This window comes from Sesamum indicum, linkage group LG5, assembly GCF_026168435.1.
Source record: "Sesamum indicum cultivar Baizhima isolate 11 linkage group LG5, ASM2616843v1, whole genome shotgun sequence".
Taxonomy (NCBI): domain Eukaryota; kingdom Viridiplantae; phylum Streptophyta; class Magnoliopsida; order Lamiales; family Pedaliaceae; genus Sesamum; species Sesamum indicum.
The window spans coordinates 17414956-17441752 of NC_142661.1; the positions used below are offsets into that span (position 1 = coordinate 17414956).

The following is a 26797-nucleotide window of genomic DNA, read 5'->3' on the forward strand; positions in this document are numbered from 1 at the left end:
TTGACATTGATACGTAATATACAAACCTCAGCTTCTTCTGGCGTCATCCCTTCCTTCCATGCTTGATCAAAGAAACCATACAGATAGGACGAGCCAGATCCTGAAATATAAAAGACTTGTCAAATGTACTTGCTTCTACGAATGGGTTAGAAATATTTCAACATGTTAACCATAAAACAGTGGCAGCACGTCCAAGGCTTTACCCAAGGATAATTCAGCTCAATAAGGTTTCTTGAGCTAAGACAAGAAAGATAACATAACCGGAATTGCTAAAGAGACAATGTTTTGACTCATTCAACCATACAAAAGATGTTTCAAGAAAGGAGATTAATTTTTCTTGTTAGGAAAACGAAAGCTAAAAACACATTGGGAGAAAAAGAGAGTGGGGAGCTTAAAGTATCCATTTAACTGACCATTGGTTCAGGACTTGCAGCTGATGAAGTATCCAACAGTGAATTCTCGGGTTCCATTTCTACATGCCATAGAGGGAGGGTGTCCACGGGATAGAACTTTCTAGTAACGCCATCTTTGTTGATCTGCAAACGAGGATTCAGAACAATCAGGTTTATGCAAGACTAGGTACAGAATTTTCCTTAACTGCTGCACCAATACCATTTGATGGTTTGAGCCAATTAATTACTTCTCATGATATTGGCTATAGTATATGAATTAACTGTATGTTACAACCTTGACATAGAGTTGGTGAAAATCTTGGTAACAAAATAATGAAGGTAAGGATATGATATTCATAAGCATGCTATGATTAGTTCCCAATTTAAGACGGGGTTGGATCACTAATACAAGAAGTAGTTCATAATGAGAAGCAACTCACAGTCACTGTCCGAACAACACCACCACTGGCACCATCCCGAGCAATGGCAAGAGAGACTGCCTTCACAACTAATTGCTGGAGAAACATCAAAGTAAACACAAAATTAAGCAATGTCTTATATTCATATAGCGTGATCATAATGCAGAAAACCAACAGTGGAGGGTGTTCGCTCCTGTTCCGATAATAATGCAGTCACTGTAAGGTCGCATGAGAACAGTAAGGCAACTAACAATGAAGGATCATGCTACTTCATAGAGTGAATATTAAGCAGACTTACGTGTGTTGGTGGAGAAAGTAATGCACATAATCTGAAACAAATTGTGAATCTGCTACCTGATCAAAGAATAATGCAAAAGGCGTCAATTAGGAGCAAGAAAGAAGTTCATAATGAGAAGCAAGTCACAGTCAATGTCCGAACATCACCACCACTGGCACCATCCCGAGCAATGGCAAGAGAGACTGCCTTCACAACAAATTGCTGGAGAAACATCAAAGTAAACACAAAATTAAGCAATGTCTTATGTTCATATAGCGTGATCATAATGCAGAAAACCAACAGTGGAGGGTGGTCGCTCCTGTTCCGATAATAATGCAGTCACTGTAAGGTCGCATGAGAACAGTAAGTCAACTAACAATGAAGGATCATGCTACTTCATAGAGTGAATATTAAGCAGACTTACGTGTGTTGGTGGAGAAAGTAACGTACATAATCTGTAACAAATTTTGAATCTGCTACCTGATCAAAGAATATTGCAAAAGGCGTCAAATAGGAGCAAGAAAGTAGTTCATAATGAGAAGCAACTCACAGTCACTGTCCGAACAACACCACCACTGGCACCATCCCGAGCAATGGCAAGAGAGACTGCCTTCACAACTAATTGCTGGAGAAACATCAAAGTAAACACAAAATAAAGCAATGTCTTATATTCATATAGCGTGATCATAATGCAGAAAACCAACAGTGGAGGGTGTTCGCTCCTGTTCAGATAATAATGCAGTAACTGTAAGGTCGCATGAGAACAGTAAGGCAACGAACAATGAAGGATCATGCTACTTCATAGAGTGAATATTAAGCAGACTTACGTGTGTTGGTGGAGAAAGTAACATACATAATCTGTAACAAATTGTGAATCTGCTACCTGATCAAAGAATATTGCAAAAGGCGTCAAATAGGAGCAAGAAAGTAGTTCATAATGAGAAGCAACTCACAGTCACTGTCCGAACAACACCACCACTGGCACCATCCCGAGCAATGGCAAGAGAGACTGCCTTCACAACTAATTGCTGGAGAAACATCAAAGTAAACACAAAATTAAGCAATGTCTTATATTCATATAGCGTGATCATAATGCAGAAAAAAACAGTGGAGGGTGTTCGCTCCTGTTCAGATAATTTTGCAGTCACTGTAAGGTCGCATGAGAACAGTAAGGCAACTAACAATGAAGGATCATGCTACTTCATAGAGTGAATATTAAGCAGACTTACGTGTGTTGGTGGAGAAAGTAACGTACATAATCTGAAACAAATTGTGAATCTGCTACCTGATCAAAGAATATTGCAAAAGGCGTCAATTAGGAGCAAGAAAGTAGTTCATAATGAGAAGCAACTCACAGTCACTGTCCGAACAATACCACCACTGGCACCATCCCGAGCAATGGCAAGAGAGACTGCCTTCACAACTAATTGCTGGAGAAACATCAAAGTAAACACAAAATTAAGCAATGTCTTATATTCATATAGCGTGATCATAATGCAGAAAACCAACAGTGGAGGGTGTTCGCTCCTGTTCCGATAATAATGCAGTCACTGTAAGGTCGCATGAGAACAGTAAGGCAACTAACAATGAAGGATCATGCTACTTCATAGAGTGAATATTAAGCAGACTTACGTGTGTTGGTGGAGAAAGTAACGTACATAATCTGAAACAAATTGGGAATCTGCTACCTGATCAAAGAATATTGCAAAAGGCGTCAATTAGGAGCAAGAAAGAAGTTCATAATGAGAAGCAACTCACAGTCACTGTCTGAACAACACCACCACTGGCACCATCCCGAGCAATGGCAAGAGAGACTGCCTTCACAACAAATTGCTGGAGAAACATCAAAGTAAACACAAAATTAAGCAATGTCTTATATTCATATAGCGTGATCATAATGCAGAAAACCAACAGTGGAAGGTGTTCGCTACTGTTCCGATAATAATGCAGTCACTGTAAGGTCGCATGAGAACAGTAAGGCAACTAACAATGAAGGATCATGCTACTTCATAGAGTGAATATTAAGCAGACTTACGTGTGTTGGTGGAGAAAGTAACGTACATAATCTGAAACAAATTGTGAATCTGCTACCTGATCAAAGAATATTGCAAAAGGCGTCAATTAGGAGCAAGAAAGTAACGTTTCGCAGTGGGGGGGGGGGGGGGGGGAAGGAAGAGGACAAAAAGAAGATCACAGAAAAATGGGCAAGAAACAAACGTATTACCGCATATGTAACTTACGCAAACAATCGCAGCCGCTCAGCATTGAGATCGGCACCCTAACCTGTATTTCCATTTAAAAGAAGCAGCACAGCATAGCGGAACAACAAGAAGTACACATACCAAATTGAGAAATAGTAGAAGATATGCATTATAAGGTCCATACCTAGCCATCACTATAAACCACAAAGAAAGATGGTATATCTGATCAAGGACAAATACCTCGATCTACTCATTCGAAGACTTGTAATATAAATTGGGCTTCTCGGAGTGATGGTGTTCCAACGGAGAAAATGCATTATATTTGCGGTATCCTTGAAGATGTCTTGGACAAGTAAAAATCCATGGAAAAGGTTTTTGGGCATCTAAATCCATGCTAAATTTTTGGCTCAATATAAGATACTAATTGGATTTTTCTTCGACTGAGATGAAATGTACAATGGAATTTTCATCCAAAATCCAATTAACAACAAAATCTGAATATATTGAGCAATAAATAACTTAACTAGAAACAAAAAATAATTAACCTATATCTTACACTATCTTAAATTCTTATTTGTCCAAAATCTTCAAGGTGAGCTCAATACCACAACCACATTACTTTCCTCCATGGAACATCATCATCAAGAAAAAAGCCTATCTATATAAAGAAGGGCTCCAAACGGTAGCTTGAGCTATCAATCGCCATGGAAAATGGGGGAATGCTTAAAGAAACAATTTACAGAAAAGACAAGTTTAGATAAGGATTAGTTTTGCTATAAAAAATTTACATGGAAGAGTATTTAGAATAGAAAGTCCTCGAAAAGAAGAGCTAAGACAAGAAAGATAACATAACCGGAATTGCTAAAGAGACAATGTTTTGACTCATTTAACCATACAAAAGAAGATTCAAGAAGGAGATTAATTTTTCTTGTTAGGAAAACGAAAGCTAAAAACATGTAGGTCATTGGGAGAAAAAGAGAGTGGGGAGCTTAAAGTATCCATTTAACTGACCATTGGTTCAGGACTTGCAGCTGATAAAGTATCCAACAGTGAATTCTGGGGTTCCATTTCTTCATGCCATAGAGGGAGGGTGTCCCCGGGATAGAACTTTCTAGTAACGCCATCTTTGTTGATCTGCAAACGAGGATTCACAACAATCAGGTTTATGCAAGACTAGGTACAGAATTTTCCTTAACTGCTGCACCAATACCATTTGATGGTTTGAGCCAATTAATTACTTCTCATGATATTGGCTAGTATATGAATTAACTGTATGTTACAACCTTGACATAGAGTTGGTGAAAATCTTGGTAACAAAATACTGAAGGTAAGGATATGATATTCATAAGCATGCTATGATTAGTTCCCAATTTAAGACGGGGTTGGATCACTAATACAAGAAGTAGTTCATAATGTGAAGCAACTCACAGTCACTGTCCGAACAACACCACCATTGGCACCATCCCGAGCAATGGCAAGAGAAACTGCCTTCACAACTAATTGCTGGAGAAACATCAAAGTAAACACAAAATTAAGCAATGTCTTATGTTCATATAGCTTGATCATAATGCAGAAAACCAACAGTGGAGGGTGTTCGCTCCTGTTCCGATAATAATGCAGGACCCACTTTTGACAATGTATTTCACATCCCTTCCCACGAAGGAAGAAGAAAAGAGAATCAGGCGGGTCTACCAAACTGCTCTATCACCCAGTATAATGTGCTTATGTATATCATCGTGTTAGGAAACTCTGATGAAAGCTGAATTGTGTAACTTCATTGACATTGATACGTAATATACAAACCTAAGCTTCTTCTGGCGTCATCCTTTCCTTCCTTGCTTGATCAAAGAAACCATACAGATAGGACGAGCCAGATCCTGAAATATAAAAGACTTGTCAAATGTACTTGCTTCTACGAATGGGTTAGAAATATCTCACCAAGTCAACCATAAAACAGTGGCAGCAAGTCCAAGGCTTTACCCAAGGATAATTCAGCTCAATAAGGTTTCTTGAGCTAAGACAAGAAAGATAACATAGCCGGAATTGCTAAAGAGAAAATATTTTGACTCATTCAACCATTCAAAAGATGTTTCAAGAAAGGAGATTAATTTTTCTTGTTAGGAAAACGAAAGCTAAAAACATGTAGGTCATTGGGAGAAAAAGAGAGTGGGGAGCTTAAAGTATCCATTTAACTGACCATTGGTTCAGGACTTGCAGCTGATGAAGTATCCAACAGTGAATTCTCGGGTTCCATTTCTACATGCCATAGAGGGAGGGTGTCCACGGGATAGAACTTTCTAGTAACACCATCTTTGTTGATCTGCAAACGAGGATTCAGAACAATCAGGTTTATGCAAGACTAGGTACAGAATTTTCCTTAACTGCTGCACCAATACCATTTGATGGTTTGAGCCAATTAATTACTTCTCATGATATTGGCTATAGTATATGAATTAACTGTATGTTACAACCTTGACATAGAGTTGGTGAAAATCTTGGTAACAAAATACTGAAGGTAAGGATATGATATTCATAAGCATGCTATGATTAGTTCCCAATTTAAGACGGGGTTGGATCACTAATACAAGAAGTAGTTCATAATGAGAAGCAACTCACAGTCACTGTCCGAACAACACCACCACTGGCACCATCCCGAGCAATGGCAAGAGAGACTGCCTTCACAACTAATTGCTGGAGAAACATCAAAGTAAACACAAAATTAAGCAATGTCTTATATTCATATAGCGTGATCATAATGCAGAAAACCAACAGTGGAGGGTGTTCGCTCCTGTTCCGATAATAATGCAGTCACTGTAAGGTTGCATGAGAACAGTAAGGCAACTAACAATGAAGGATCATGCTACTTCATAGAGTGAATATTAAGCAGACTTACGTGTGTTGGTGGAGAAAGTAACGTACATAATCTGAAACAAATTGGGAATCTGCTACCTGATCAAAGAATATTGCAAAAGGCGTCAATTAGGAGCAAGAAAGAAGTTCATAATGAGAAGCAACTCACAGTCACTGTCCGAACAACACCACCACTGGCACCATCCCGAGCAATGGCAAGAGAGACTGCCTTCACAACAAATTGCTGGAGAAACATCAAAGTAAACACAAAATTAAGCAATGTCTTATATTCATATAGCTTGATCATAATGCAGAAAACCAACAGTGGAGGGTGTTCGCTCCTGTTCCGATAATAATGCAGGACCCACTTTTGACAATGTATTTCACATCCCTTCCCACGAAGGAAGAAGAAAAGAGAAACAGGCGGGTCTACCAAACTGCTCTATCACCCAGTATAATGTGCTTATGTATATCATCGTGTTAGGAAACTCTGATGAAAGCTGAATTGTGTAACTTCATTGACATTGATACGTAATATACAAACCTCAGCTTCTTCTCGCGTCATCCCTTCCTTCCATGCTTGATCAAAGAAACCATACAGATAGGACGAGCCAGATCCTGAAATATAAAAGACTTGTTAAATGTACTTGCCTCTACGAATGGGTTAGAAATATTTCACCATGTTAACCATAAAACAGTGGCAGCAAGTCCAAGGCTTTACCCAAGGATTATTCAGCTCAATAAGGTTTCTTGAGCTAAGACAAGAAAGATAACAAAACCGAAATTGCTAAAGAGACAATGTTTTGACTCATTCAACCATACAAAAGATGTTTCAAGAAAGGAGATTAATTTTTCTTGTTAGGAAAACGAAAGCTAAAAACATGTAGGTCATTGGGAGAAAAAGAGAGTGGGGAGCTTAAAGTATCCATTTAACTGACCATTGGTTCAGCACTTGCAGCTGATAAAGTATCCAACAGTGAATTCTGGGGTTCCATTTCTTCATGCCATAGAGGGAGGGTGTCCACGGGATAGAATTTTCTAGTAACGCCGTCTTTGTTGATCTGCAAACGAGGATTCACAACAATCAGGTTTATGCAAGACTAGGTACAGAATTTTCCTTAACTGCTGCACCAATACCATTTGATGGTTTGAGCCAATTAATTACTTCTCATGATATTGGCTAGTATATGAATTAACTGTATGTTACAACCTTGACATAGAGTTGGTGAAAATCTTGGTAACAAAATACTGAAGGTAAGGATATGATATTCATAAGCATGCTATGATTAGTTCCCAATTTAAGACGGGGATGGATCACTAATACAAGAAGTAGTTCATAATGAGAAGCAACTCACAGTCACTGTCCGAACAACACCACCACTGGCACCATCCCGAGCAATGGCAAGAGAGACTGCCTTCACAACTAATTGCTGGAGAAACATCAAAGTAAACACAAAATTAAGCAATGTCTTATATTCATATAGCGTGATCATAATGCAGAAAACCAACAGTGGAGGGTGTTCGCTCCTGTTCCGATAATAATGCAGTCACTGTAAGGTCGCATGAGAACAGTAAGGCAACTAACAATGAAGGATCATGCTACTTCATAGAGTGAATATTAAGCAGACTTACGTGTGTTGGTGGAGAAAGTAACGTACATAATCTGAAACAAATTGTGAATCTGCTACCTGATCAAAGAATAATGCAAAAGGCGTCAATTAGGAGCAAGAAAGAAGTTCATAATGAGAAGCAACTCACAGTCAATGTCCGAACATCACCACCACTGGCACCATCCCGAGCAATAGCAAGAGAGACTGCCTTCACAACAAATTGCTGGAGAAACATCAAAGTAAACACAAAATTAAGCAATGTCTTATATTCATATAGCGTGATCATAATGCAGAAAACCAACAGTGGAGGGTGGTCGCTCCTGTTCCGATAATAATGCAGTCACTGTAAGGTCGCATGAGAACAGTAAGGCAACTAACAATGAAGGATCATGCTACTTCATAGAGTGAATATTAAGCAGACTTACGTGTGTTGGTGGAGAAAGTAACGTACATAATCTGTAACAAATTGTGAATCTGCTACCTGATCAAAGAATATTGCAAAAGGCGTCAAATAGAAGCAAGAAAGTAGTTCATAATGAGAAGCAACTCACAGTCACTGTCCGAACAACACCACCACTGGCACCATCCCGAGCAATGGCAAGAGAGACTGCCTTCACAACTAATTGCTGGAGAAACATCAAAGTAAACACAAAATTAAGCAATGTCTTATATTCATATAGCGTGATCATAATGCAGAAAACCAACAGTGGAGGGTGTTCGCTCCTGTTCCGATAATAATGCAGTCACTGTAAGGTCGCATGAGAACAGTAAGGCAACTAACAATGAAGGATCATGCTACTTCATAGAGTGAATATTAAGCAGACTTACGTGTGTTGGTGGAGAAAGTAACGTACATAATCTGAAACAAATTGTGAATCTGCTACCTGATCAAAGAATAATGCAAAAGGCGTCAATTAGGAGCAAGAAAGAAGTTCATAATGAGAAGCAACTCACAGTCAATGTCCGAACATCACCACCACTGGCACCATCCCGAGCAATAGCAAGAGAGACTGCCTTCACAACAAATTGCTGGAGAAACATCAAAGTAAACACAAAATTAAGCAATGTCTTATATTCATATAGCGTGATCATAATGCAGAAAACCAACAGTGGAGGGTGGTCGCTCCTGTTCCGATAATAATGCAGTCACTGTAAGGTCGCATGAGAACAGTAAGGCAACTAACAATGAAGGATCATGCTACTTCATAGAGTGAATATTAAGCAGACTTACGTGTGTTGGTGGAGAAAGTAACGTACATAATCTGTAACAAATTGTGAATCTGCTACCTGATCAAAGAATATTGCAAGAGGCGTCAAATAGAAGCAAGAAAGTAGTTCATAATGAGAAGCAACTCACAGTCACTGTCCGAACAACACCACCACTGGCACCATCCCGAGCAATGGCAAGAGAGACTGCCTTCACAACTAATTGCTGGAGAAACATCAAAGTAAACACAAAATTAAGCAATGTCTTATATTCATATAGCGTGATCGTAATGCAGAAAACCAACAGTGGAGGGTGTTCGCTGAACAGATAATAATGCAGTCACTGTAAGGTCGCATGAGAACAGTAAGGCAACTAACAATGAAGGATCATGCTACTTCATAGAGTGAATATTAAGCAGACTTACGTGTGTTGGTGGAGAAAGTAACGTACATAATCTGAAACAAATTGTGAATCTGCTACCTGATCAAAGAATATTGCAAAAGGCGTCAATTATGAGCAAGAAAGTAGTTCATAATGAGAAGCAACTCACAGTCACTGTCCGAACAACACCACCACTGGCACCATCCCGAGCAATGGCAAGAGAGACTGCCTTCACAACTAATTGCTGGAGAAACATCAAAGTAAACACAAAATTAAGCAATGTCTTATATTCATATAGCGTGATCATAATGCAGAAAACCAACAGTGGAGGGTGTTCGCTCCTGTTCCGATAATAATGCAGTCACTGTAAGGTCGCATGAGAACAGTAAGGCAACTAACAATGAAGGATCATGCTACTTCATAGAGTGAATATTAAGCAGACTTACGTGTGTTGGTGGAGAAAGTAACGTACATAATCTGAAACAAATTGTGAATCTGCTACCTGATCAAAGAATATTGCAAAAGGCGTCAATTATGAGCAAGAAAGTAGTTCATAATGAGAAGCAACTCACAGTCACTGTCCGAACAACACCACCACTGGCACCATCCCGAGCAATGGCAAGAGAGACTGCCTTCACAACTAATTGCTGGAGAAACATCAAAGTAAACAGAAAATTAAGCAATGTCTTATATTCATATAGCGTGATCATAATGCAGAAAACCAACAGTGGAGGGTGTTCGCTCCTGTTCCGATAATAATGCAGTCACTGTAAGGTCGCATGAGAACAGTAAGGCAACTAACAATGAAGGATCATGCTACTTCATAGAGTGAATATTAAGCAGACTTACGTGTGTTGGTGGAGAGAGTAACGTACATAATCTGAAACAAATTGTGAATCTGCTACCTGATCAAAGAATAATGCAAAAGGCGTCAATTAGGAGCAAGAAAGAAGTTCATAATGAGAAGCAACTCACAGTCACTGTCCGAACAACACCACCACTGGCACCATCCCGAGCAATGGCAAGAGAGACTGCCTTCACAACTAATTGCTGGAGAAACATCAAAGTAAACACAAAATTAAGCAATGTCTTATATTCATATAGCGTGATCATAATGCAGAAAACCAACAGTGGAGGGTGTTCGCTCCTGTTCCGATAATAATGCAATCACTGTAAGGTCGCATGAGAACAGTAAGGCAACTAACAATGAAGGATCATGCTACTTCATAGAGTGAATATTAAGCAGACTTACGTGTGTTGGTGGAGAAAGTAACGTACATAATCTGAAACAAATTGTGAATCTGCTACCTGATCAAAGAATAATGCAAAAGGCGTCAATTAGGAGCAAGAAAGAAGTTCATAATGAGAAGCAACTCACAGTCAATGTCCGAACATCACCACCACTGGCACCATCCCGAGCAATGGCAAGAGAGACTGCCTTCACAACTAATTGCTGGAGAAACATCAAAGTAAACACAAAATTAAGCAATGTCTTATATTCATATAGCGTGATCATAATGCAGAAAACCAACAGTGGAGGGTGTTCGCTCCTGTTCCGATATTAATGCAGTCACTGTAAGGTCGCATGAGAACAGTAAGGCAACTAACAATGAAGGATCATGCTACTTCATAGAGTGAATATTAAGCAGACTTACGTGTGTTGGTGGAGAAAGTAACGTACATAATCTGAAACAAATTGTGAATCTGCTACCTGATCAAAGAATATTGCAAAATGCGTCAATTAGGAGCAAGAAAGTAGTTCATAATGAGAAGCAACTCACAGTCACTGTCCGAACAACACCACCACTGGCACCATCCCGAGCAATGGCAAGAGAGACTGCCTTCACAACTAATTGCTGGAGAAACATCAAAGTAAACACAAAATTAAGCAATGTCTTATGTTCATATCGCTTGATCATAATGCAGAAAACCAACAGTGGAGGGTGTTCGCTCCTGTTCCGATAATAATGCAGGACCCAACTTTTGACAATGTATTTCACATCCCTTCCCACGAAGGAAGAAGAAGAGAGAAACAGGCGGGTCTATAAAACTGCTCTATCACCCAGTATAATGTGCTTATGTATATCATCGTGTTAGGAAACTCTAATGAAAGCTGAATTGTGTAACTTCATTGACATTGATACGTAATATACAAACCTCAGCTTCTTCTCGCGTCATCCCTTCCTTCGATGCTTGATCAAAGAAACCATACAGATAGGACGAGCCAGATCCTGAAATATAAAAGACTTGTCAAATGTACTTGCTTCTACGAATGGGTTAGAAATATTTCACCATGTTAACCATAAAACAGTGGCAGCAAGTCCAAGGCTTTACCCAAGGATAATTCAGCTCAATAAGGTTTCTTGAGCTAAGACAAGAAAGATAACATAACCGAAATTGCTAAAGAGACAATGTTTTGACTCATTCAACCATACAAAAGATGTTTCAAGAAAGGAGATTAATTTTTCTTGTTAGGAAAACGATAGCTAAAAACATGTAGGTCATTGGGAGAAAAAGAGAGTGGGGAGCTTAAAGTATCCATTTAACTGACCATTGGTTCAGGACTTGCAGCTGATAAAGTATCCAACAGTGAATTCTGGGGTTCCATTTCTTCATGCCATAGAGGGAGGGTGTCCACGGGATAGAATTTTCTAGTAACGCCGTCTTTGTTGATCTGCAAACGAGGATTCACAACAATCAGGTTTATGCAAGACTAGGTACAGAATTTTCCTTAACTGCTGCACCAATACCATTTGATGGTTTGAGCCAATTAATTACTTCTCATGATATTGGCTAGTATACGAATTAACTGTATGTTACAACCTTGACATAGAGTTGGTGAAAATCTTGGTAACAAAATACTGAAGGTAAGGATATGATATTCATAAGCATGCTATGATTAGTTCCCAATTTAAGATGGGGTTGGATCACTAATACAAGAAGTAGTTCATAATGAGAAGCAACTCACAGTCACTGTCCGAACAGCACCACCACTGGCACCATCCTGAGCAATGGCAAGAGAGACTGCCTTCACAACTAATTGCTGGAGAAACATCAAAGTAAACACAAAATTAAGCAATGTCTTATATTCATATAGCGTGATCATAATGCAGAAAACCAACAGTGGAGGGTGTTCGCTCCTGTTCCGATAATAATGCAGTCACTGTAAGGTCGCATGAGAACAGTAAGGCAACTAACAATGAAGGATCATGCTACTTCATAGAGTGAATATTAAGCAGACTTACGTGTGTTGGTGGAGAAAGTAACGTACATAATTTGAAACGAATTGTGAATCTGCTACCTGATCAAAGAATATTGCAAAAGGCGTCAATTAGGAGCAAGAAAGTAACGTTTTGCAGTGGGGGGGGGGGGAAAGGACAAAAGGAAGATCACAGAAAAATGGGCAAGAAACAAACGTATTACTGCATATGTAACTTACGCAAACAATCGCAGCCGCTCAGCATTGAGATCGGCACCCTAACCTGTATTGCCATTTAAAAGAAGCAGCACAGCATAGCGGAACAACAAGAAGTACACATACCAAATTGAGAAATAGTAGAAGGTATGCATTATAAGGTCCATACCTAGCCATCACTATAAACCACAAAGAAAGATGGTATATCTGATCAAGGACAAATAGCTCGATCTACTCATTCGAAGACTTGTAATATAAATTGGGCTTCTCGGAGTGATGGTGTTCCAACGGAGAAAATGCATTATATTTGCGGTATCCTTGAAGACGTCTTGGACAAGTAAAAATCCATGGAAAAGGTTTTTGGGCATCTAAATCCATGCTAAATTTTTGGCTCAATATAAGATACTAATTGGATTTTTCTTCGACTGAGATGAAATGTACAATGGAATTTTCATCCAAAATCCAATTAACAACAAAATCTGAATATATTGAGCCAAAAAATAACTTAACTAGAAACAAAAAATAATTAACCTATATGTTACACTATCTTAAATTCTTATTTGTCCAAAATCTTCAAGGTGAGCTCAATACCACAACCACATTACTTTCCTCCATGGAACATCATCATCAAGAAAAAAGCCTATCTATATAAAGAAGGGCTCCAAACGGTAGCTTGAGCTATCAATCGCCATGGAAAAGGGGGGAATCCTTAAAGAAACAATTTACAGAAAAGACAAGTTTAGATGAGGATTAGTTTTGCTATAAAAAATTTACATGGAAGAGTATTTAGAATAGAAAGTTCTCGAAAAGAAGAGCTAAGACAAGAAAGATAACATAACCGGAATTGCTAAAGAGACAATGTTTTGACTCATTCAACCATACAAAGGAAGATTCAAGAAAGGAGATTAATTTTTCTTGTTAGGAAAACGAAAGCTAAAAACATGTAGGTCATTGGGAGAAAAAGAGAGTGGGGAGCTTAAAGTATCCATTTAACTGACCATTGGTTCAGGACTTGCAGCTGATAAAGTATCCAACAGTGAATTCTGGGGTTCCATTTCTTCATGCCATAGAGGGAGGGTGTCCCCGGGATAGAACTTTCTAGTAACGCCATCTTTGTTGATCTGAAAACGAGGATTCACAACAATCAGGTTTATGCAAGACTAGGTACAGAATTTTCCTTAACTGCTGCACCAATACCATTTGATGGTTTGAGCCAATTAATTACTTCTCATGATATTGGCTAGTATATGAATTAACTGTATGTTACACCTTGACATAGAGTTGGTGAAAATCTTGGTAACAAAATACTGAAGGTAAGGATATGATATTCATAAGCATGCTATGATTAGTTCCCAATTTAAGACGGGGTTGGATCACTAATACAAGAAGTAGTTCATAATGAGAAGCAACTCACAGTCACTGTCCGAACAACACCACCATTGGCACCATCCCGAGCAATGGCAAGAGAGACTGCCTTCACAACTAATTGCTGGAGGAACATCAAAGTAAACACAAAATTAAGCAATGTCTTATATTCATATAGCTTGATCATAATGCAGAAAACCAACGGTGGAGGGTGTTCGCTCCTGTTCCGATAATAATGCAGCACCCAACTTTTGACAATGTATTTCACATCCCTTCCCACGAAGGAAGAAGAAAAGAGAAACAGGCGGGTCTACAAAACTGCTCTATCACCCAGTATAATGTGTTTATGTATATCATCGTGTTAGAAACTCTGATGAAAGCTGAATTGTCTAACTTCATTGACATTGATACGTAATATACAAACCTCAGCTTCGTCTCGAGTCATCCCTTCCTTCCATGCTTGATCAAAGAAACCATACAGATAGGACGAGCCAGATCCTGAAATATAAAGTACTTGTCAAATGTACTTGCTTCTACGAATGGGTTAGAAATATTTCACCAAGTTAACCATAAAACATTGGCAGCAAGTCCAAGGCTTTACCCAAGGATAATTCAGCTCAATAAGGTTTCTTGAGCTAAGACAAGAAAGATAACATAACCGGAATTGCTAAAGAGACAATGTTTTGACTCATTCAACCATACAAAAGAAGATTCAAGAAAGGAGATTAATTTTTCTTGTTAGGAAAACGAAAGCTAAAAACATGTAGGTCATTGGGAGAAAAAGAGAGTGGGGAGCTTAAAGTATCCATTTAACTGACCATTGGTTCAGGACTTGCAGCTGATAAAGTATCCAACAGTGAATTCTGGGGTTCCATTTCTTCATGCATAGAGGGAGGGTGTCCACGGGATAGAATTTTCTAGTAACGCCATCTTTGTTGATCTGCAAACGAGGATTCACAACAATCAGGTTTATGCAAGACTAGGTACAGAATTTTCCTTAACTGCTGCTTCAATACCATTTGATGGTTTGAGCCAATTAATTACTTCTAATGATATTGGCTAGTATATGAATTAACTGTATGTTACAACCTTGACATAGAGTTGGTGAAAATCTTGGTAACAAAATACTGAAGGTAAGGATATAATATTCATAAGCATGCTATGATTAGTTCCCAATTTAAGACGGGGTTGGATCACTAATACAAGAAGTAGTTCATAATGAGAAGCAACTCACAGTCACTGTACGAACAACACCACCACTGGCACCATCCCGAGCAATGGCAAGAGAGACTGCCTTCACAACTAATTGCTGGAGAAACATCAAAGTAAACACAAAATTAAGCAATGTCTTATATTCATATAGCTTGATCATAATGCAGAAAACCAACAGTGGAGGGTGTTCGCTCCTGTTCCGATAATAATGCAGGACCCAACTTTTGACAACGTATTTCACATTCCTTCCCACGAAGGAAGAAGAAAAGAGAAACAGGCGGGTCTACAAAACTGCTGTATCACCCAGTATAATGTGCTTATGTATATCAACGTGTTAGGAAACTCTGATGAAAGCTGAATTGTGTAACTTCATTGATATTGATACGTAATATACAAACCTCTGCTTCTTCTCGCGTCATCCCTTCCTTCCATGCTTGATCAAAGAAACCATACAGATAGGACGAGCCAGATCCTGAAATATAAAAGACTTGTCAAATGTACTTGCTTCTACTACTGGGTTAGAAATATTTCACCAAGTCAACCATAAAACAGTGGCAGCAAGTCCAAGGCTTTACCCAAGGATAATTCAGCTCAATAAGGTTTCTTTAAATGCTATAAAACAGTAGGGCATATAGCTTGACGGATCTCCAGAATAACTTAAAGTAGAAGATAAGGGTCCGCTTGGCCATCTAAAAAATTTGGGGCCCACTGATATCTGAGACAACTCCAAAGTTGAGGTATGAATAAATTATTGATCTAGTATTAAAATAACTAGGCTGCACCTTTCAGGCATCTAAGTCCCATAACATCTATCTAATTAAGAATTAGAGTTTGCTTACCTTGATTCAGTGTATAAATCAACATGGGATTGTGTAAAAAAGTTCAGATCATTCACTACCAAGAGACTTACTGATATCATTCATGAGTTAAATTGGGATGTGCAACAGCCAACTTATGTTGGGTATAACCATAATGGGACTCATGCCCAGTAAAAAGTATACTCAAACAAGTAACTTATTTTAGGTATGGGTTAAGATAGCCAACTTATTTTCCATAACCATACTGGTACTCGTGCCCAGTAAAAATTTGTTATTCAGGTAATTTTAGAAACAATCAGATAAAACATCTTAGCTTGTAGTTTAAGGAATATATACTTAATGGGAACTCCGTGGTGGCAAGAGCTGAAAAACCAGACACAAGACAAGCATAAAGGAAAGAGTGATAAGAGCGCACCTCCAATAGTGAAAGGCAGTTCTAAAACTGTTCCTCCCAAAGGTATTCCATAAATTTTACCCCCTTCATACTTATCCCATCCACCAACAATCAAGCCAGTTTGCAGCATATTCTGCACAATCAATAGAATAACATTTATTCAAGACAGGAAAACAACATATGCAGCCAACTAGAACAAATAGCTAAGAGGCATAGCAGATCTCATAAAGCTAAAAGGGAGTTATTTGTATATGATTGATATGTTTAAGAATAGGCTGTATAATTCTTACCAAAATTATAAAATTCAGCACAGCCAAGGAAAAAACAGTTCTGAAATATTCATTACCATGGCAAGAAGCTAAGGAGCATCCTCTTTGATGTTACAGTGTGCACAACTGTTTTGAAAACCTCTATTCATTATAAGGTGGAAACTATGCATGACCTATTCTACCACCTCAAGGAGGTAACAACAAAAAGGAACAGGACAAAAGGAAGATCACAGAAAAATGTGCAAGAAACAAACATAGTACCGGACATGTAACTTACGCAAACAACCGCAGCCGCTCAACATTAATCAATCTGAAGAAGACATATCACGGAAATTGATCAATCTGAAGAAGACAATGCAAGAAAGTCTGATGCGTTGCGGAATCTCTCAACCAAGGGCCGGTTACCCACTTCCATGGCGAAGCTCTCGGCCTCTTCGCGTATCATACCCTCCCAAAAAGACTTTTATTTCTACAATAATTTTCAAGAATTCAAGAAACCCGTGCAAGAAATTGACGAGAAGTCGAAAAATATGCTGAAAGAGGTGGGGGCATCGGAAAATTTATTTGGGAAGGCAATCCCCTTTGTAAATTGGCAGCAATGAACAAAGAAATTCCATTGAAGCGTAGTGAAAGTTACAACAAGAACTCAGTGGAAGAAAACTGTTCAAGAAAGACTAAAGAAAGTCTGATGCGTTGCGAAATCTCTCAACCAAGGGCCGGTTACCCACTTCCATGGCGAAGCTCTCGGCCTCCTCGCGTATCATACCCTCCCAAAAAGACTTTTATTTCTACAATAATTTTCAAGAATTCAAGAAACCCGTGCAAGAAATTGACGAGAAGTCGAAAAATATGCTGAAAGAGGTGGGGGCATCGGAAAATTTATTTGGGAAGGCAATCCCCTTTGTAAATTGGCAGCAATGAACAAAGAAATTCCATTGAAGCGTAGTGAAAGTTACAGAGAACTCAGTGGAAGAAAACTGTTCAAGAAAGACTAAAGAAAAAAAATATACAGAGAACGTATTAATAAAGAAGAGGGAATGAACCAACTCACTAATTCTAACCACTAAACTGAATATCTAAACGGCTAATAAAAATCGTGGAAGCCTAAACAAACGACTTTATAAGTGAAAAAAACAATTCTAAAGTCAGGCTCTTTCTTCCTCTGGTACACGCCTGAAGGGCCCCTGCTTCTGTTCAAGTTTCATCTGCAATATTTAATTAGTGTTCTGCAATTTAACACCCCCTTGCAAGCTGGACTTGGTGGCAAGGAAACTGTTGAAGTCAGCTTCATCCTCCGTTACAACAACAGAAGCAACTCCAGTTCCAGACTCTGTTTCTGCAGAAGAATAAGAACTCCCCTGAAGACGTGTTTTCCCTTGCTAACGTTTCTATCATTATAATTCACACTTTTATTAGCTGTAATTAGTAGCTTAGGTGGCTGTTGACGTGGCAGCCAGTCTGTTTTTCAGTTGTAGTTAGTTGAACAGATATTTTTCCCTCCACCCACCTCTGTATCCATATTTAAAGTCTGCTGTATCATTTTCCAGAATGAATGAGAGTGAATTCTTATTCTCTTCAGTTTTAGTTTGTGTGATTCATGGAGTTTATCTCTGATTTTATCATGGTATCAGAGCCATCATCTTGATGGTCTCTGTATACAAACGTATCACCAAATCTCAATCAACAGATTATCACACTTGACTTCTGTATGTGAAGAGAATGGCGAGCTCTTCAAGTGATATGCCTGAAGGTCCTCTTACAGCATCAGGAACTGGAATTGACCCTATGACGTTGCGCGTTCAAAACCTGGAAACTCAAGGTATGGTGATGGTTTCTGCTCCATTCAATGGAAGCAATTGGTTATCTTGGAGTCGGTCGGTTTGAATGGCGCTTGAGAGTAAGGATAAACTGACCTATATTGACGGCTCAAACATAAGACCTGCAATTGGAACTCCACAACACAAACAGTGGAGGATTACGGATTGTGTGGTGCGAACGTGGATCTTAAGCACCATCTCCAAAGATTTGGTGAACGCATACCTGTATGCGAGCACATCAAGAGACCTCTGGATGGAGCTCGAAGCTCGATACGGCGAGTGTGATGGAACTCTACTTTACAAAATTCAACGTGAGATTAGCTCAATTTCTCAAGGAAATATGAGTGTGATAGCTTATTACACCAAACTGAAACAACTTTGGGATGAGTTACTATGTCTCATGTCACCAGCTGTTTGTTCGTGCGGACTTTGTGTTTGTGGATGTAACAGACTCAAGGCAGAACAGAATGATGCTAGTCAACTTGTCCAATTCCTCATGGGTTTAAATGATTCCTACGATAATATACGAAGCCAAATTCTAGTGCTAGAGCCGCTTCCGCTAGTCAATAAGGCTTATTCTATGGTGTTATGGGTAGAAAGGCAACGGATGGTTAATTCTGAGTATTCGGACGCAGGGGAGGCTTCTGCCATGAAAGCCTATGAACAAAGGTATGCTGCACCTAATACTGGTCCTAGACAATTAATGAGACGCAAAGGACCTATGGACAAACGCAGCCTTCTTTGTGAACATTGTCATAAGAGTGGACACAACAAAGAAAATTGCTTCAGGCTTCACGGGTTTCCGGAATGGTACAAGGAACTACATGATTCACGAAGAAAACAGAGTAATGTGGGAAGAGCATATGCTGTAACTAGTGCAGATGATAATGGACAGGATAAGTTGGGAAGTTCAGACTGCAGCAATAACCAATTGACGTCTGAATTGTTAGAGGCTTTACGCTTGGTCCAGAACAAGGTGCCTCAAGATCCTATTAATGTACATTTCGCCCAAGTAACGGAGATGGCAGGTATGGCTATAGACCGTCGTATTTCGACCGATTTCAGTGCTAACTCTTGGATTGTGGATACAGGAGCTACTTGCCACATGTGTGGGAATGTGAAGCTATTTCAATCCCTTACCACCCTCAATACTCCTAAACAAATACGCCTACCCGATAATAGCATTACTCTAGCCACAAAGAGTGGTGCCATTCAACTTTGTCCCAACCTTACTCTAACTAACGTGCTTTTTGTTCCTAACTTTGCTCACAACTTGCTTTCTGTATCACAACTCTGCGGTTCGCATCATGTCGCATTCTCATTTTATGGTTTCTTTTGTGTGGTGCAGGACCTGAGATCTAAGCAAATTTTGGCCCTAGGGAAGCAGCATAGGCAACTTTACTATTTGGGAAGCAAATCATTCTTTCCTACTTCTGATTGTTCTAGTAAACATACTGCACATGCTTTACTTTCTTCTTCACATGTTGATAACTTCTCTCTTTGGCACCAAAGGTTGGGACATACGTCCCCTGATGTAATGAAACATATTGAATCCTTGCATATTCCTGAACCAGACAAGAATCATGTTTGTAGTGTTTGTCCTTTGGCTAAACAAACTCGTCTTCCTTTTGGTTGTAGTCAGTCTAGCACTGATTCTTGCTTTGAACTCATACACATCGATATATGGGGGCCTTACAGACAGGCCACACTCTCAGGAGCTCGTTATGTCCTCACAATCGTAGATGATTTTTCTAGAGCTACATGGACTTTTTTACTAAATTATAAGTCTCAAATACTTCATACTTTGACCGTTTTTTTTGCTCAAATCCTTACTCAGTTTGGCTGCAAAATCAAAACTGTTAGGACAGACAACGGTTCCGAATTTGTGAATTCTAGTTGTGCTTTTTTCTTTCAAAATGCTGGTGTATGTCATCAAAGGTCCTGCACCCACACACCCCAACAAAACGGAGTGGTCGAACGCAAACATAGGCACCTTCTACAGGTGGCTCGAGCACTCATGTTTCAATCCTATCTTCCTAACCAATTTTGGGGCGATTCCATCTTGACTGCCACTCACATTATAAATAAACTTCCTACTTCTACCTTAAATTGGAAATCCCCATTTGAGGTCCTATACAAATCACCACCTACCTATGAAAGTCTTAAAACATTTGGATGCCTCTGTTTTGCTTCAAACTTTTATTCTGGAAGAACTAAGTTTGATAGCCGTGCATTTGAGTGTATTTTTTGGGTTATATGCCTAACCAAAGAGGGTACAAGGTATATGACTTACATAATAATAGAACCTTTGTTTCCCGTGATGTTATTTTTCATGAATCAGTTTTTCCTTTTAAGACTGCTGCAGGAAAAGAGATGCAGACTCCCTTGCCTCTTCCATCATTTGTCAACTTTCCTGAATTTTCACCTGAAGCTGCAGTAGATTTCTTGAGAATTGTGATCCTCTTCCTTCTGACTCCATGTCGCCTGAGTCTCCCACTTCCTTCCAGCAATCAGCTAATTGTCCTTCCAACACTCATCTTAGGCGATCACAGAGGATCACACAACCACCTTCTTGGCTTCGGGATTTCGTTTGTCATACTTCTCATTTTCCTCCTTATAGTTTCACCTCCTCTCACTGTGCATTTCAGGCTGCTCTGTCCACAATACGAGAGCCAAGCTGTTACAGTCAAGCCAAAGAACATGAGGAGTGGCGACAAGCAATGCAACACGAACTTCGTGCCTTGGAACAGAATCACACTTGGGAGCTTACGGATTTACCACCTGGTAAGAAATCGATTGGGTCTAAATGGGTTTACAAAGTTAAATTGAACCCTGACGGGAGTGTTGAACGCTACAAAGCGAGGCTCGTTGCGAAAGGGTATAATCAAGTCGAAGGAGTCGACTACTTTGATCGATTTTCTCCCGTTGCCAAGGTTGTTACAGTAAGGGTGTTTTTAACAGTGGCTACTGGTTTGAAATGGCCTATACATCAATGCGATATTAATAACGCGTTTCTTCATGGGTTCATTGACGAGGGCATCTTCATGGAAGCTCCAGCCGGCTATGATGTTCCCTCAGGCAAAGTTTGTAAATTAAAACGGTCGTTGTATGGTTTAAAGCAGGCATCGCGGTAGTGGAATCAAGAGCTTACTTCCAAGCTTGTTCAATTTGGTTTCATACAATCTTTGAATGACTATTGCTTGTTCGTTAAAGGTTCTGGTGATTCCCTTGTTATTGTACTTGTCTATGTTGATGATTTGTTGATTACAGGTCCATCCGAGGAACTCATCAATGAGGTTAAGCAGTTTTTGGATGATGTTTTTAGTATTAAAGATTTGGGATACGCCAAGTACTTTCTTGGCCTAGAAATTGCTCGCTCCCCAGCTGGGACTTGGGTCACTCAACACAAATACATTCGCGACCTTATTGCTGACACAGGGCTTGATCAATGCAGACCGGCTTCCACTCTGCTTCCACTTGGTTTGAAACTCTCCTCTTCTTCTTCTCCTAAATTGATAGATCCTGAACCTTTTCACAGATTAGTCGGTCGCCTCCTTTATTTGGGATTCACTCGTCCAGATATATCTTATGGGGCTCAACAACTGAACCAATTTCTTCACGAGCCGTGCCAAGACCACTTGGAAGCTGCAATGCATCTTGTACGTTACCTAGCAGGCTGCCCAGACTTGGGCCTCTTTCTCCTTGCTTCTGCTTCTTCCACGATCACAGCATACTGCGACGTGGATTGGGGAAGTTTTGTGGATACTCGTAGATCTCTCAGCGGATATTGTATCTTCTTGAGTGATGCTCTTGTTTCATGGAAGACGAAGAAGCAATCCACCGTTTCTAGATCCACGGCGGAGGCGGAATATCGAAGTTTGGGTGCCACTGTATGCGAGCTTCAGTGGCTTTCTTATATCCTGAAAGATTTCCACATTTCTGTTCAGACTCCAATTTCTTTGTATTGCGACAACCAGGCTGCATTGCACATCCTCGCGAACCTACATTGATGTGTAAGGTCGTTAATGCGCTGCCAAGATTTTGCCCTTTTGTATGCTGAAGTGGAAAATGAAGTAAAATAACACATCTTAATGAATGTGGCGGACATCACACCTCAAAGAAGCCAACAATGATCACTTTTAAACCCCGAGCGGTGTTGGGAGTTGGGACTGCCATTATCATGAATATAGATAACCAATCATTTGAAGAATATGCACTTAATCTTCACAAAATTAGATGAAAGGAAGTTCTGGGGATGACTTAAGGTGACAACTGTACTTCCTTTAGGAGAACTTTGTGAAAACCCTTACCAGAAGGTCACCAATGCAACTTTAAGTATCAATACAACATAATTCAGCAAAGCAAATTCTGGCATATACCACCATGTTCCTTAGAGCAACTCGAGCATAAAGAAGAGTTTACCATAATTCTGGCCACATAAGGCTTCTGATTCTTATTCTCAGGATGGAAGAACGCTGGATCCTCCTACAAAAAACATTAAAGCGTGATTCCAGTTATAGCATGAGTCACTGAGAATATTATTGTAATAAGAATATGGCCTCTAACAAAGATTGTATCACACACCACATCCTCCTAGACATCTCCACATGATGGCCAAAAAGATTAAGAGGAAAACTGAGACTAGAGGGAATGCACTATGGAGAGAAGAGATTGAGAACATTTTCTCTTCATAAATTTGTGACATAAAAGAAATTAAACATTGAATAAACAAGCTGAAAATCAGATTATTCGTCACTTAGATTTCCCAAATCTCATGTCACAGTGCCTTACTTTCAAATGCTTAGATAAAATGCAACCTAATAGTCTGTAACTTATACACTGGCTAAATCAGTATTTCATTTAACTTTAAATTAACATTTTCCTATAGACTATGATGAGCTTTCTTGTTTTCGATTTTTAGAACTTTCTTGTTTTCTTGGAAATGATTATAAAACTATGTTTGCTTTTAATTTCAACTTATCTGATAAATAGTCACACGAGTTTCGAAAATTACAGTTGCAAAACGCACAGTGAATGGTGGACTTATGCGAGAAAAAGGGGAAATTAATGTATTTTTTTATGATTTGAAATACACGCCAAATTTTTTAAAACCTTTTACATAATCTCATCCCCTAATTTGCCCAAATTTATTAGAGTTGATAGTCGCTGCAATATGTGGAGTTAAGAATTCTACTCTATTTGCCTTCATGGTGGCTCTAAAGCAATTCTGGTTATTGTAAAAATAGATATAACTGTTTTTAATTCAAGCTTATTTGGCAAACATCTTCATCATCGTCCGACCCAACATCTTCATCATCAGGGGAAGGCATCCCCAAATAAACTCCGATTCTTTCAGCAGATTTTTTTATTTCTTGAAGCGCTTTCTTGTTTTCTAGAAAATAATTATAAATAGTCAAGTGTTTCGAAAATTACCGTTTCAAAACGCGAAGTAAATGGTGGACTACACGGGAAAAAGGGGAAATATTGAGTGCGTTGCCCCTTTCTTTTCTTTTAACTTTTCTTTTTTGAGTAAAATGAAGACACCTCCAATTGCACTTTGTCCCATTATTATTTTCTTTTTTTGATATTTGTACCATAAGCACCTGAAGGTAGAAAAATAACAGAAACTTGGGCAGGTGAATGATTAGTTCTTTACCTGATAACAGTAAGCCACATGTAAGCACAAGCATGAGTCAAGCATCAGCTAAAGTACATATTACTGATTAAAATTAAAACATGAATTTTAATTTTAATTTATTTGGGATTCACTCGTCCGGATATATCTTATGGGGCTCAACAACTGAACCAATTTCTTCACGAGCCGTGCCAAGACCACTTGGAAGCTGCAATGCATCTTGTACGTTACCTAGCAGGCTGCCCAGACTTGAGCCTCTTTCTCCCTGCTTCTGCTTCTTCCACGATCACAGCATACTGCGACGCGGATTGGGGAAGTTGTGTGGATACTCGTAGATCTCTCAGCGGATATTGTATCTTCTTGAGTGATGCTCTTGTTTCATGGAAGACGAAGAAGCAATCCACCGTTTCTAGATCCACGGCGGAGGCGGAATATCGAAGTTTGGGTGCCACTGTATGCGAGCTTCAATGGCTTTCTTATATCCTGAAAGATTTCCACATTTCTGTTCAGACTCCAATTTCTTTGTATTGCGACAACCACGCTGCATTGCACATCGTCGCGAACCCAGTCTTCCATGAGCGCACGAAGCATTTGGAGATTGATTGTCACTTGGTTCGTGACAAGTTCAAGTCAGGCTTCATCTTTCCTTCACACATTTCAGGCAAGCTGCAGATTGCCGACATGTTTACTAAGTCTCTTCCTGGTCCGTCCTTCGCTGCCTTTGTGTCCAAGTTGGGTCTTTGCTCCTTCACCCACGCCCAACTTGAGGGGGGGATGTTGAAGTCAGCTTCATCCTCCATTACAACAACAGAAGCAACTCCAGTTCCAGACTCTGTTTCTACAGAAGAATAAGAACTCCCCTGAAGACGTGTTTTCCCTTGCTAATGTTTCTATCATTATAATTCACACTTTTATTAGCTGTAATTAGTAGCTTAGGTGGCTGTTGACGTGGCAGCCAGTCTGTTATTCAGTTGTAGTTAGTTGAACAGATATTTTTCCCTCCACCGACCTCTGTATCCATATTTAAAGTCTGCTGTATCATTTTCCAGAATGAATGAGAGTGAATTCTTATTCTCTTCAGTTTTAGCTTGTGTGATTCATGGAGTTTATCTCTGATTTTATCAGAAACCAAGCCAATTTGGAACGTAGATGAAGGAAAGTAGCACCTCCCGCTTAGTGAAGATATCAACAATTTGTTGTTTAGATATCACATAATTAGGTTGAATGATCCCTTCTTTGTATTTGTTCCTTATAATGTGGTAGTCGATCTCCAGGTGTTTAGTTCTCTCATGGAACACAGGAATGGCCGTTATATGCAAAGCAGCTTGATTATCGCAGAGGAATGGTACAGGTGTGTCTACTGAAACTCCAAAGTCATTTAACAAGTACATGATCCAAGTTAACTTACAGACTGCAGCTGCCATGCTTCTATACTCAGCCTCCGCTGACGATCTAGCAACTGCAGTCTTCTTTTTGGTCTTCCATGAAATTGGAGTAGCTCCCAGAAATACACAATAGCCTGTTAACATCAAAATTTGATATGAGAGCTCGAAATACTCTACATTGCTTTATCCATTAATTAAATGAGTTTTATCCTAGAGCTTCCATAGATGTGTAAGGTCGTTAATGCGCTGCCAAGATTTTGCCCTTTTGTATGCTGAAGTGGAAAATGAAAGTAAAATAACACATCTTAATGAATGTGGCGGACATCACACCTCAAAGAAGCCAACAAAGATCATTTTTAAACCCCGAGCGGTGTTGGGAGTTGGGACTGCCATTATCATGAATATAGATAACCAATCATTTGAAGAATATGCACTTAATCTTCACAAAATTAGATGAAAGGAAGTTCTGGGGATGACTTAAGGTGACAACTGTACTTCCTTTAGGAGAACTTTGTGAAAACCCTTACCAGAAGGTCACCAATGCAACTTTAAGTATCAATACAACATAATTTAGCAAAGCAAATTCTGGCATATACCACCATGTTCCTTAGAGCAACTCGAGCATAAAGAAGAGTTTACCATAATTCTGGCCACATAAGGCTTCTGATTCTTATTCTCAGGATGGAAGAGCGCTGGATCCTCCTACAAAAAACATTAAAGCGTGATTCCAGTTATAGCATGAGTCACTGAGAATATTATTGTAATAAGAATATGGCCTCTAACAAAGATTGTATCACACACCACATCCTCCTAGACATCTCCACATGATGGCCAAAAAGATTAAGAGGAAAACTGAGACTAGAGGGAATGCACTATGGAGAGAAGAGATTGAGAACATTTTCTCTTCATAAATTTGTGACATAAAAGAAATTAAACATTGAATAAACAAGCTGAAAATCAGATTATTCGTCACTTAGATTTCCCAAATCTCATGTCACAGTGCCTTACTTTCAAATGCTTAGATAAAATGCAACCTAATAGTCTGTAACTTATACACTGGCTAAATCAGTATTTCATTTAACTTTAAATTAACATTTTCCTATAAACTATGATGAGCTTTCTTGTTTTCGATTTTTAGAACTTTCTTGTT

The 26797-nt window shown here is 39.2% G+C and overlaps 2 protein-coding genes and 1 long non-coding RNA gene across 7 annotated transcripts in view; all 3 read right to left on the reverse strand.

The window, feature by feature from the left end:
• The window catches only part of LOC105161995 (uncharacterized), an 88264-nt gene that overhangs the window by 43233 nt on the left and 18234 nt on the right, over positions 1 to 26797 (reverse strand). Inside the window, exons 1-4 of one of the 4 annotated variants that reach the window (XR_016065511.1) lie at positions 2847 to 2943; positions 2721 to 2776; positions 1251 to 2518; positions 1091 to 1165 (exon numbers count right to left, since the gene is read on the reverse strand). Coding sequence is in view for 1 of the 4 variants with exons in the window: in XM_088880683.1 (XP_088736809.1) it covers positions 12326 to 12380; positions 12583 to 12638 (111 nt within the window). In the remaining 3 variants the exon portion in view is untranslated. Of the gene's footprint in view, positions 1 to 1090; positions 1166 to 1250; positions 2519 to 2720; positions 2777 to 2846; positions 2944 to 8174; positions 8397 to 12325; positions 12381 to 12582; positions 12639 to 26797 lie in introns of those variants that run through there. The other 3 variants (XR_016065519.1, XR_016065520.1, XM_088880683.1) reach the window with 3 other exon arrangements.
• On the reverse strand, positions 4718 to 5628 carry LOC148788182 (uncharacterized). Its single transcript, XR_016065527.1, has 3 exons — positions 5487 to 5628; positions 5093 to 5166; positions 4718 to 4792 (listed from the first exon to the last, which is right to left on the reverse strand). It is a non-coding gene; the product is annotated as an uncharacterized LOC148788182 (long non-coding RNA).
• LOC148788183 (proteasome subunit beta type-6-like) lies at positions 14167 to 25730 on the reverse strand. Of its 2 annotated transcripts, XM_088880687.1 has the most exons (8): positions 25671 to 25730; positions 17088 to 18146; positions 16563 to 16674; positions 15728 to 15801; positions 15352 to 15426; positions 14936 to 15057; positions 14542 to 14615; positions 14167 to 14241 (listed from the first exon to the last, which is right to left on the reverse strand). In XM_088880687.1, exons 3-7 carry the CDS (start codon positions 16669 to 16671, stop codon positions 14582 to 14584), a joined length of 414 nt encoding a protein of 137 aa, XP_088736813.1. In that variant the 5' UTR covers positions 16672 to 16674; positions 17088 to 18146; positions 25671 to 25730; the 3' UTR covers positions 14167 to 14241; positions 14542 to 14581. The 2 variants fall into 2 exon arrangements, with proteins under 2 accessions (XP_088736813.1, XP_088736814.1); XM_088880688.1 differs by lacking the exon at positions 25671 to 25730 and having other exon boundaries at positions 17088 to 18318.

What these genes read in the sequence shown, in the direction of transcription:
- LOC148788183 (XM_088880687.1), bottom strand. Translation starts at nt 16,671, where the DNA reads ATGCTGCAAACTGGCTTGATTGTTGGTGGATGGGATAAGTATGAAGGG. An exon ending in GTGTTGTTCGTACAGTGACT is followed by an intron (nt 15,058 to 15,351) that starts GTGAGTTGCTTC and finishes CCTCGTTTGCAG; the next exon opens with ATCAACAAAGATGGCGTTAC. An exon ending in CTGCAAGTCCTGAACCAATG is followed by an intron (nt 14,616 to 14,935) that starts GTCAGTTAAATG and finishes TTTATATTTCAG; the next exon opens with GATCTGGCTCGTCCTATCTG.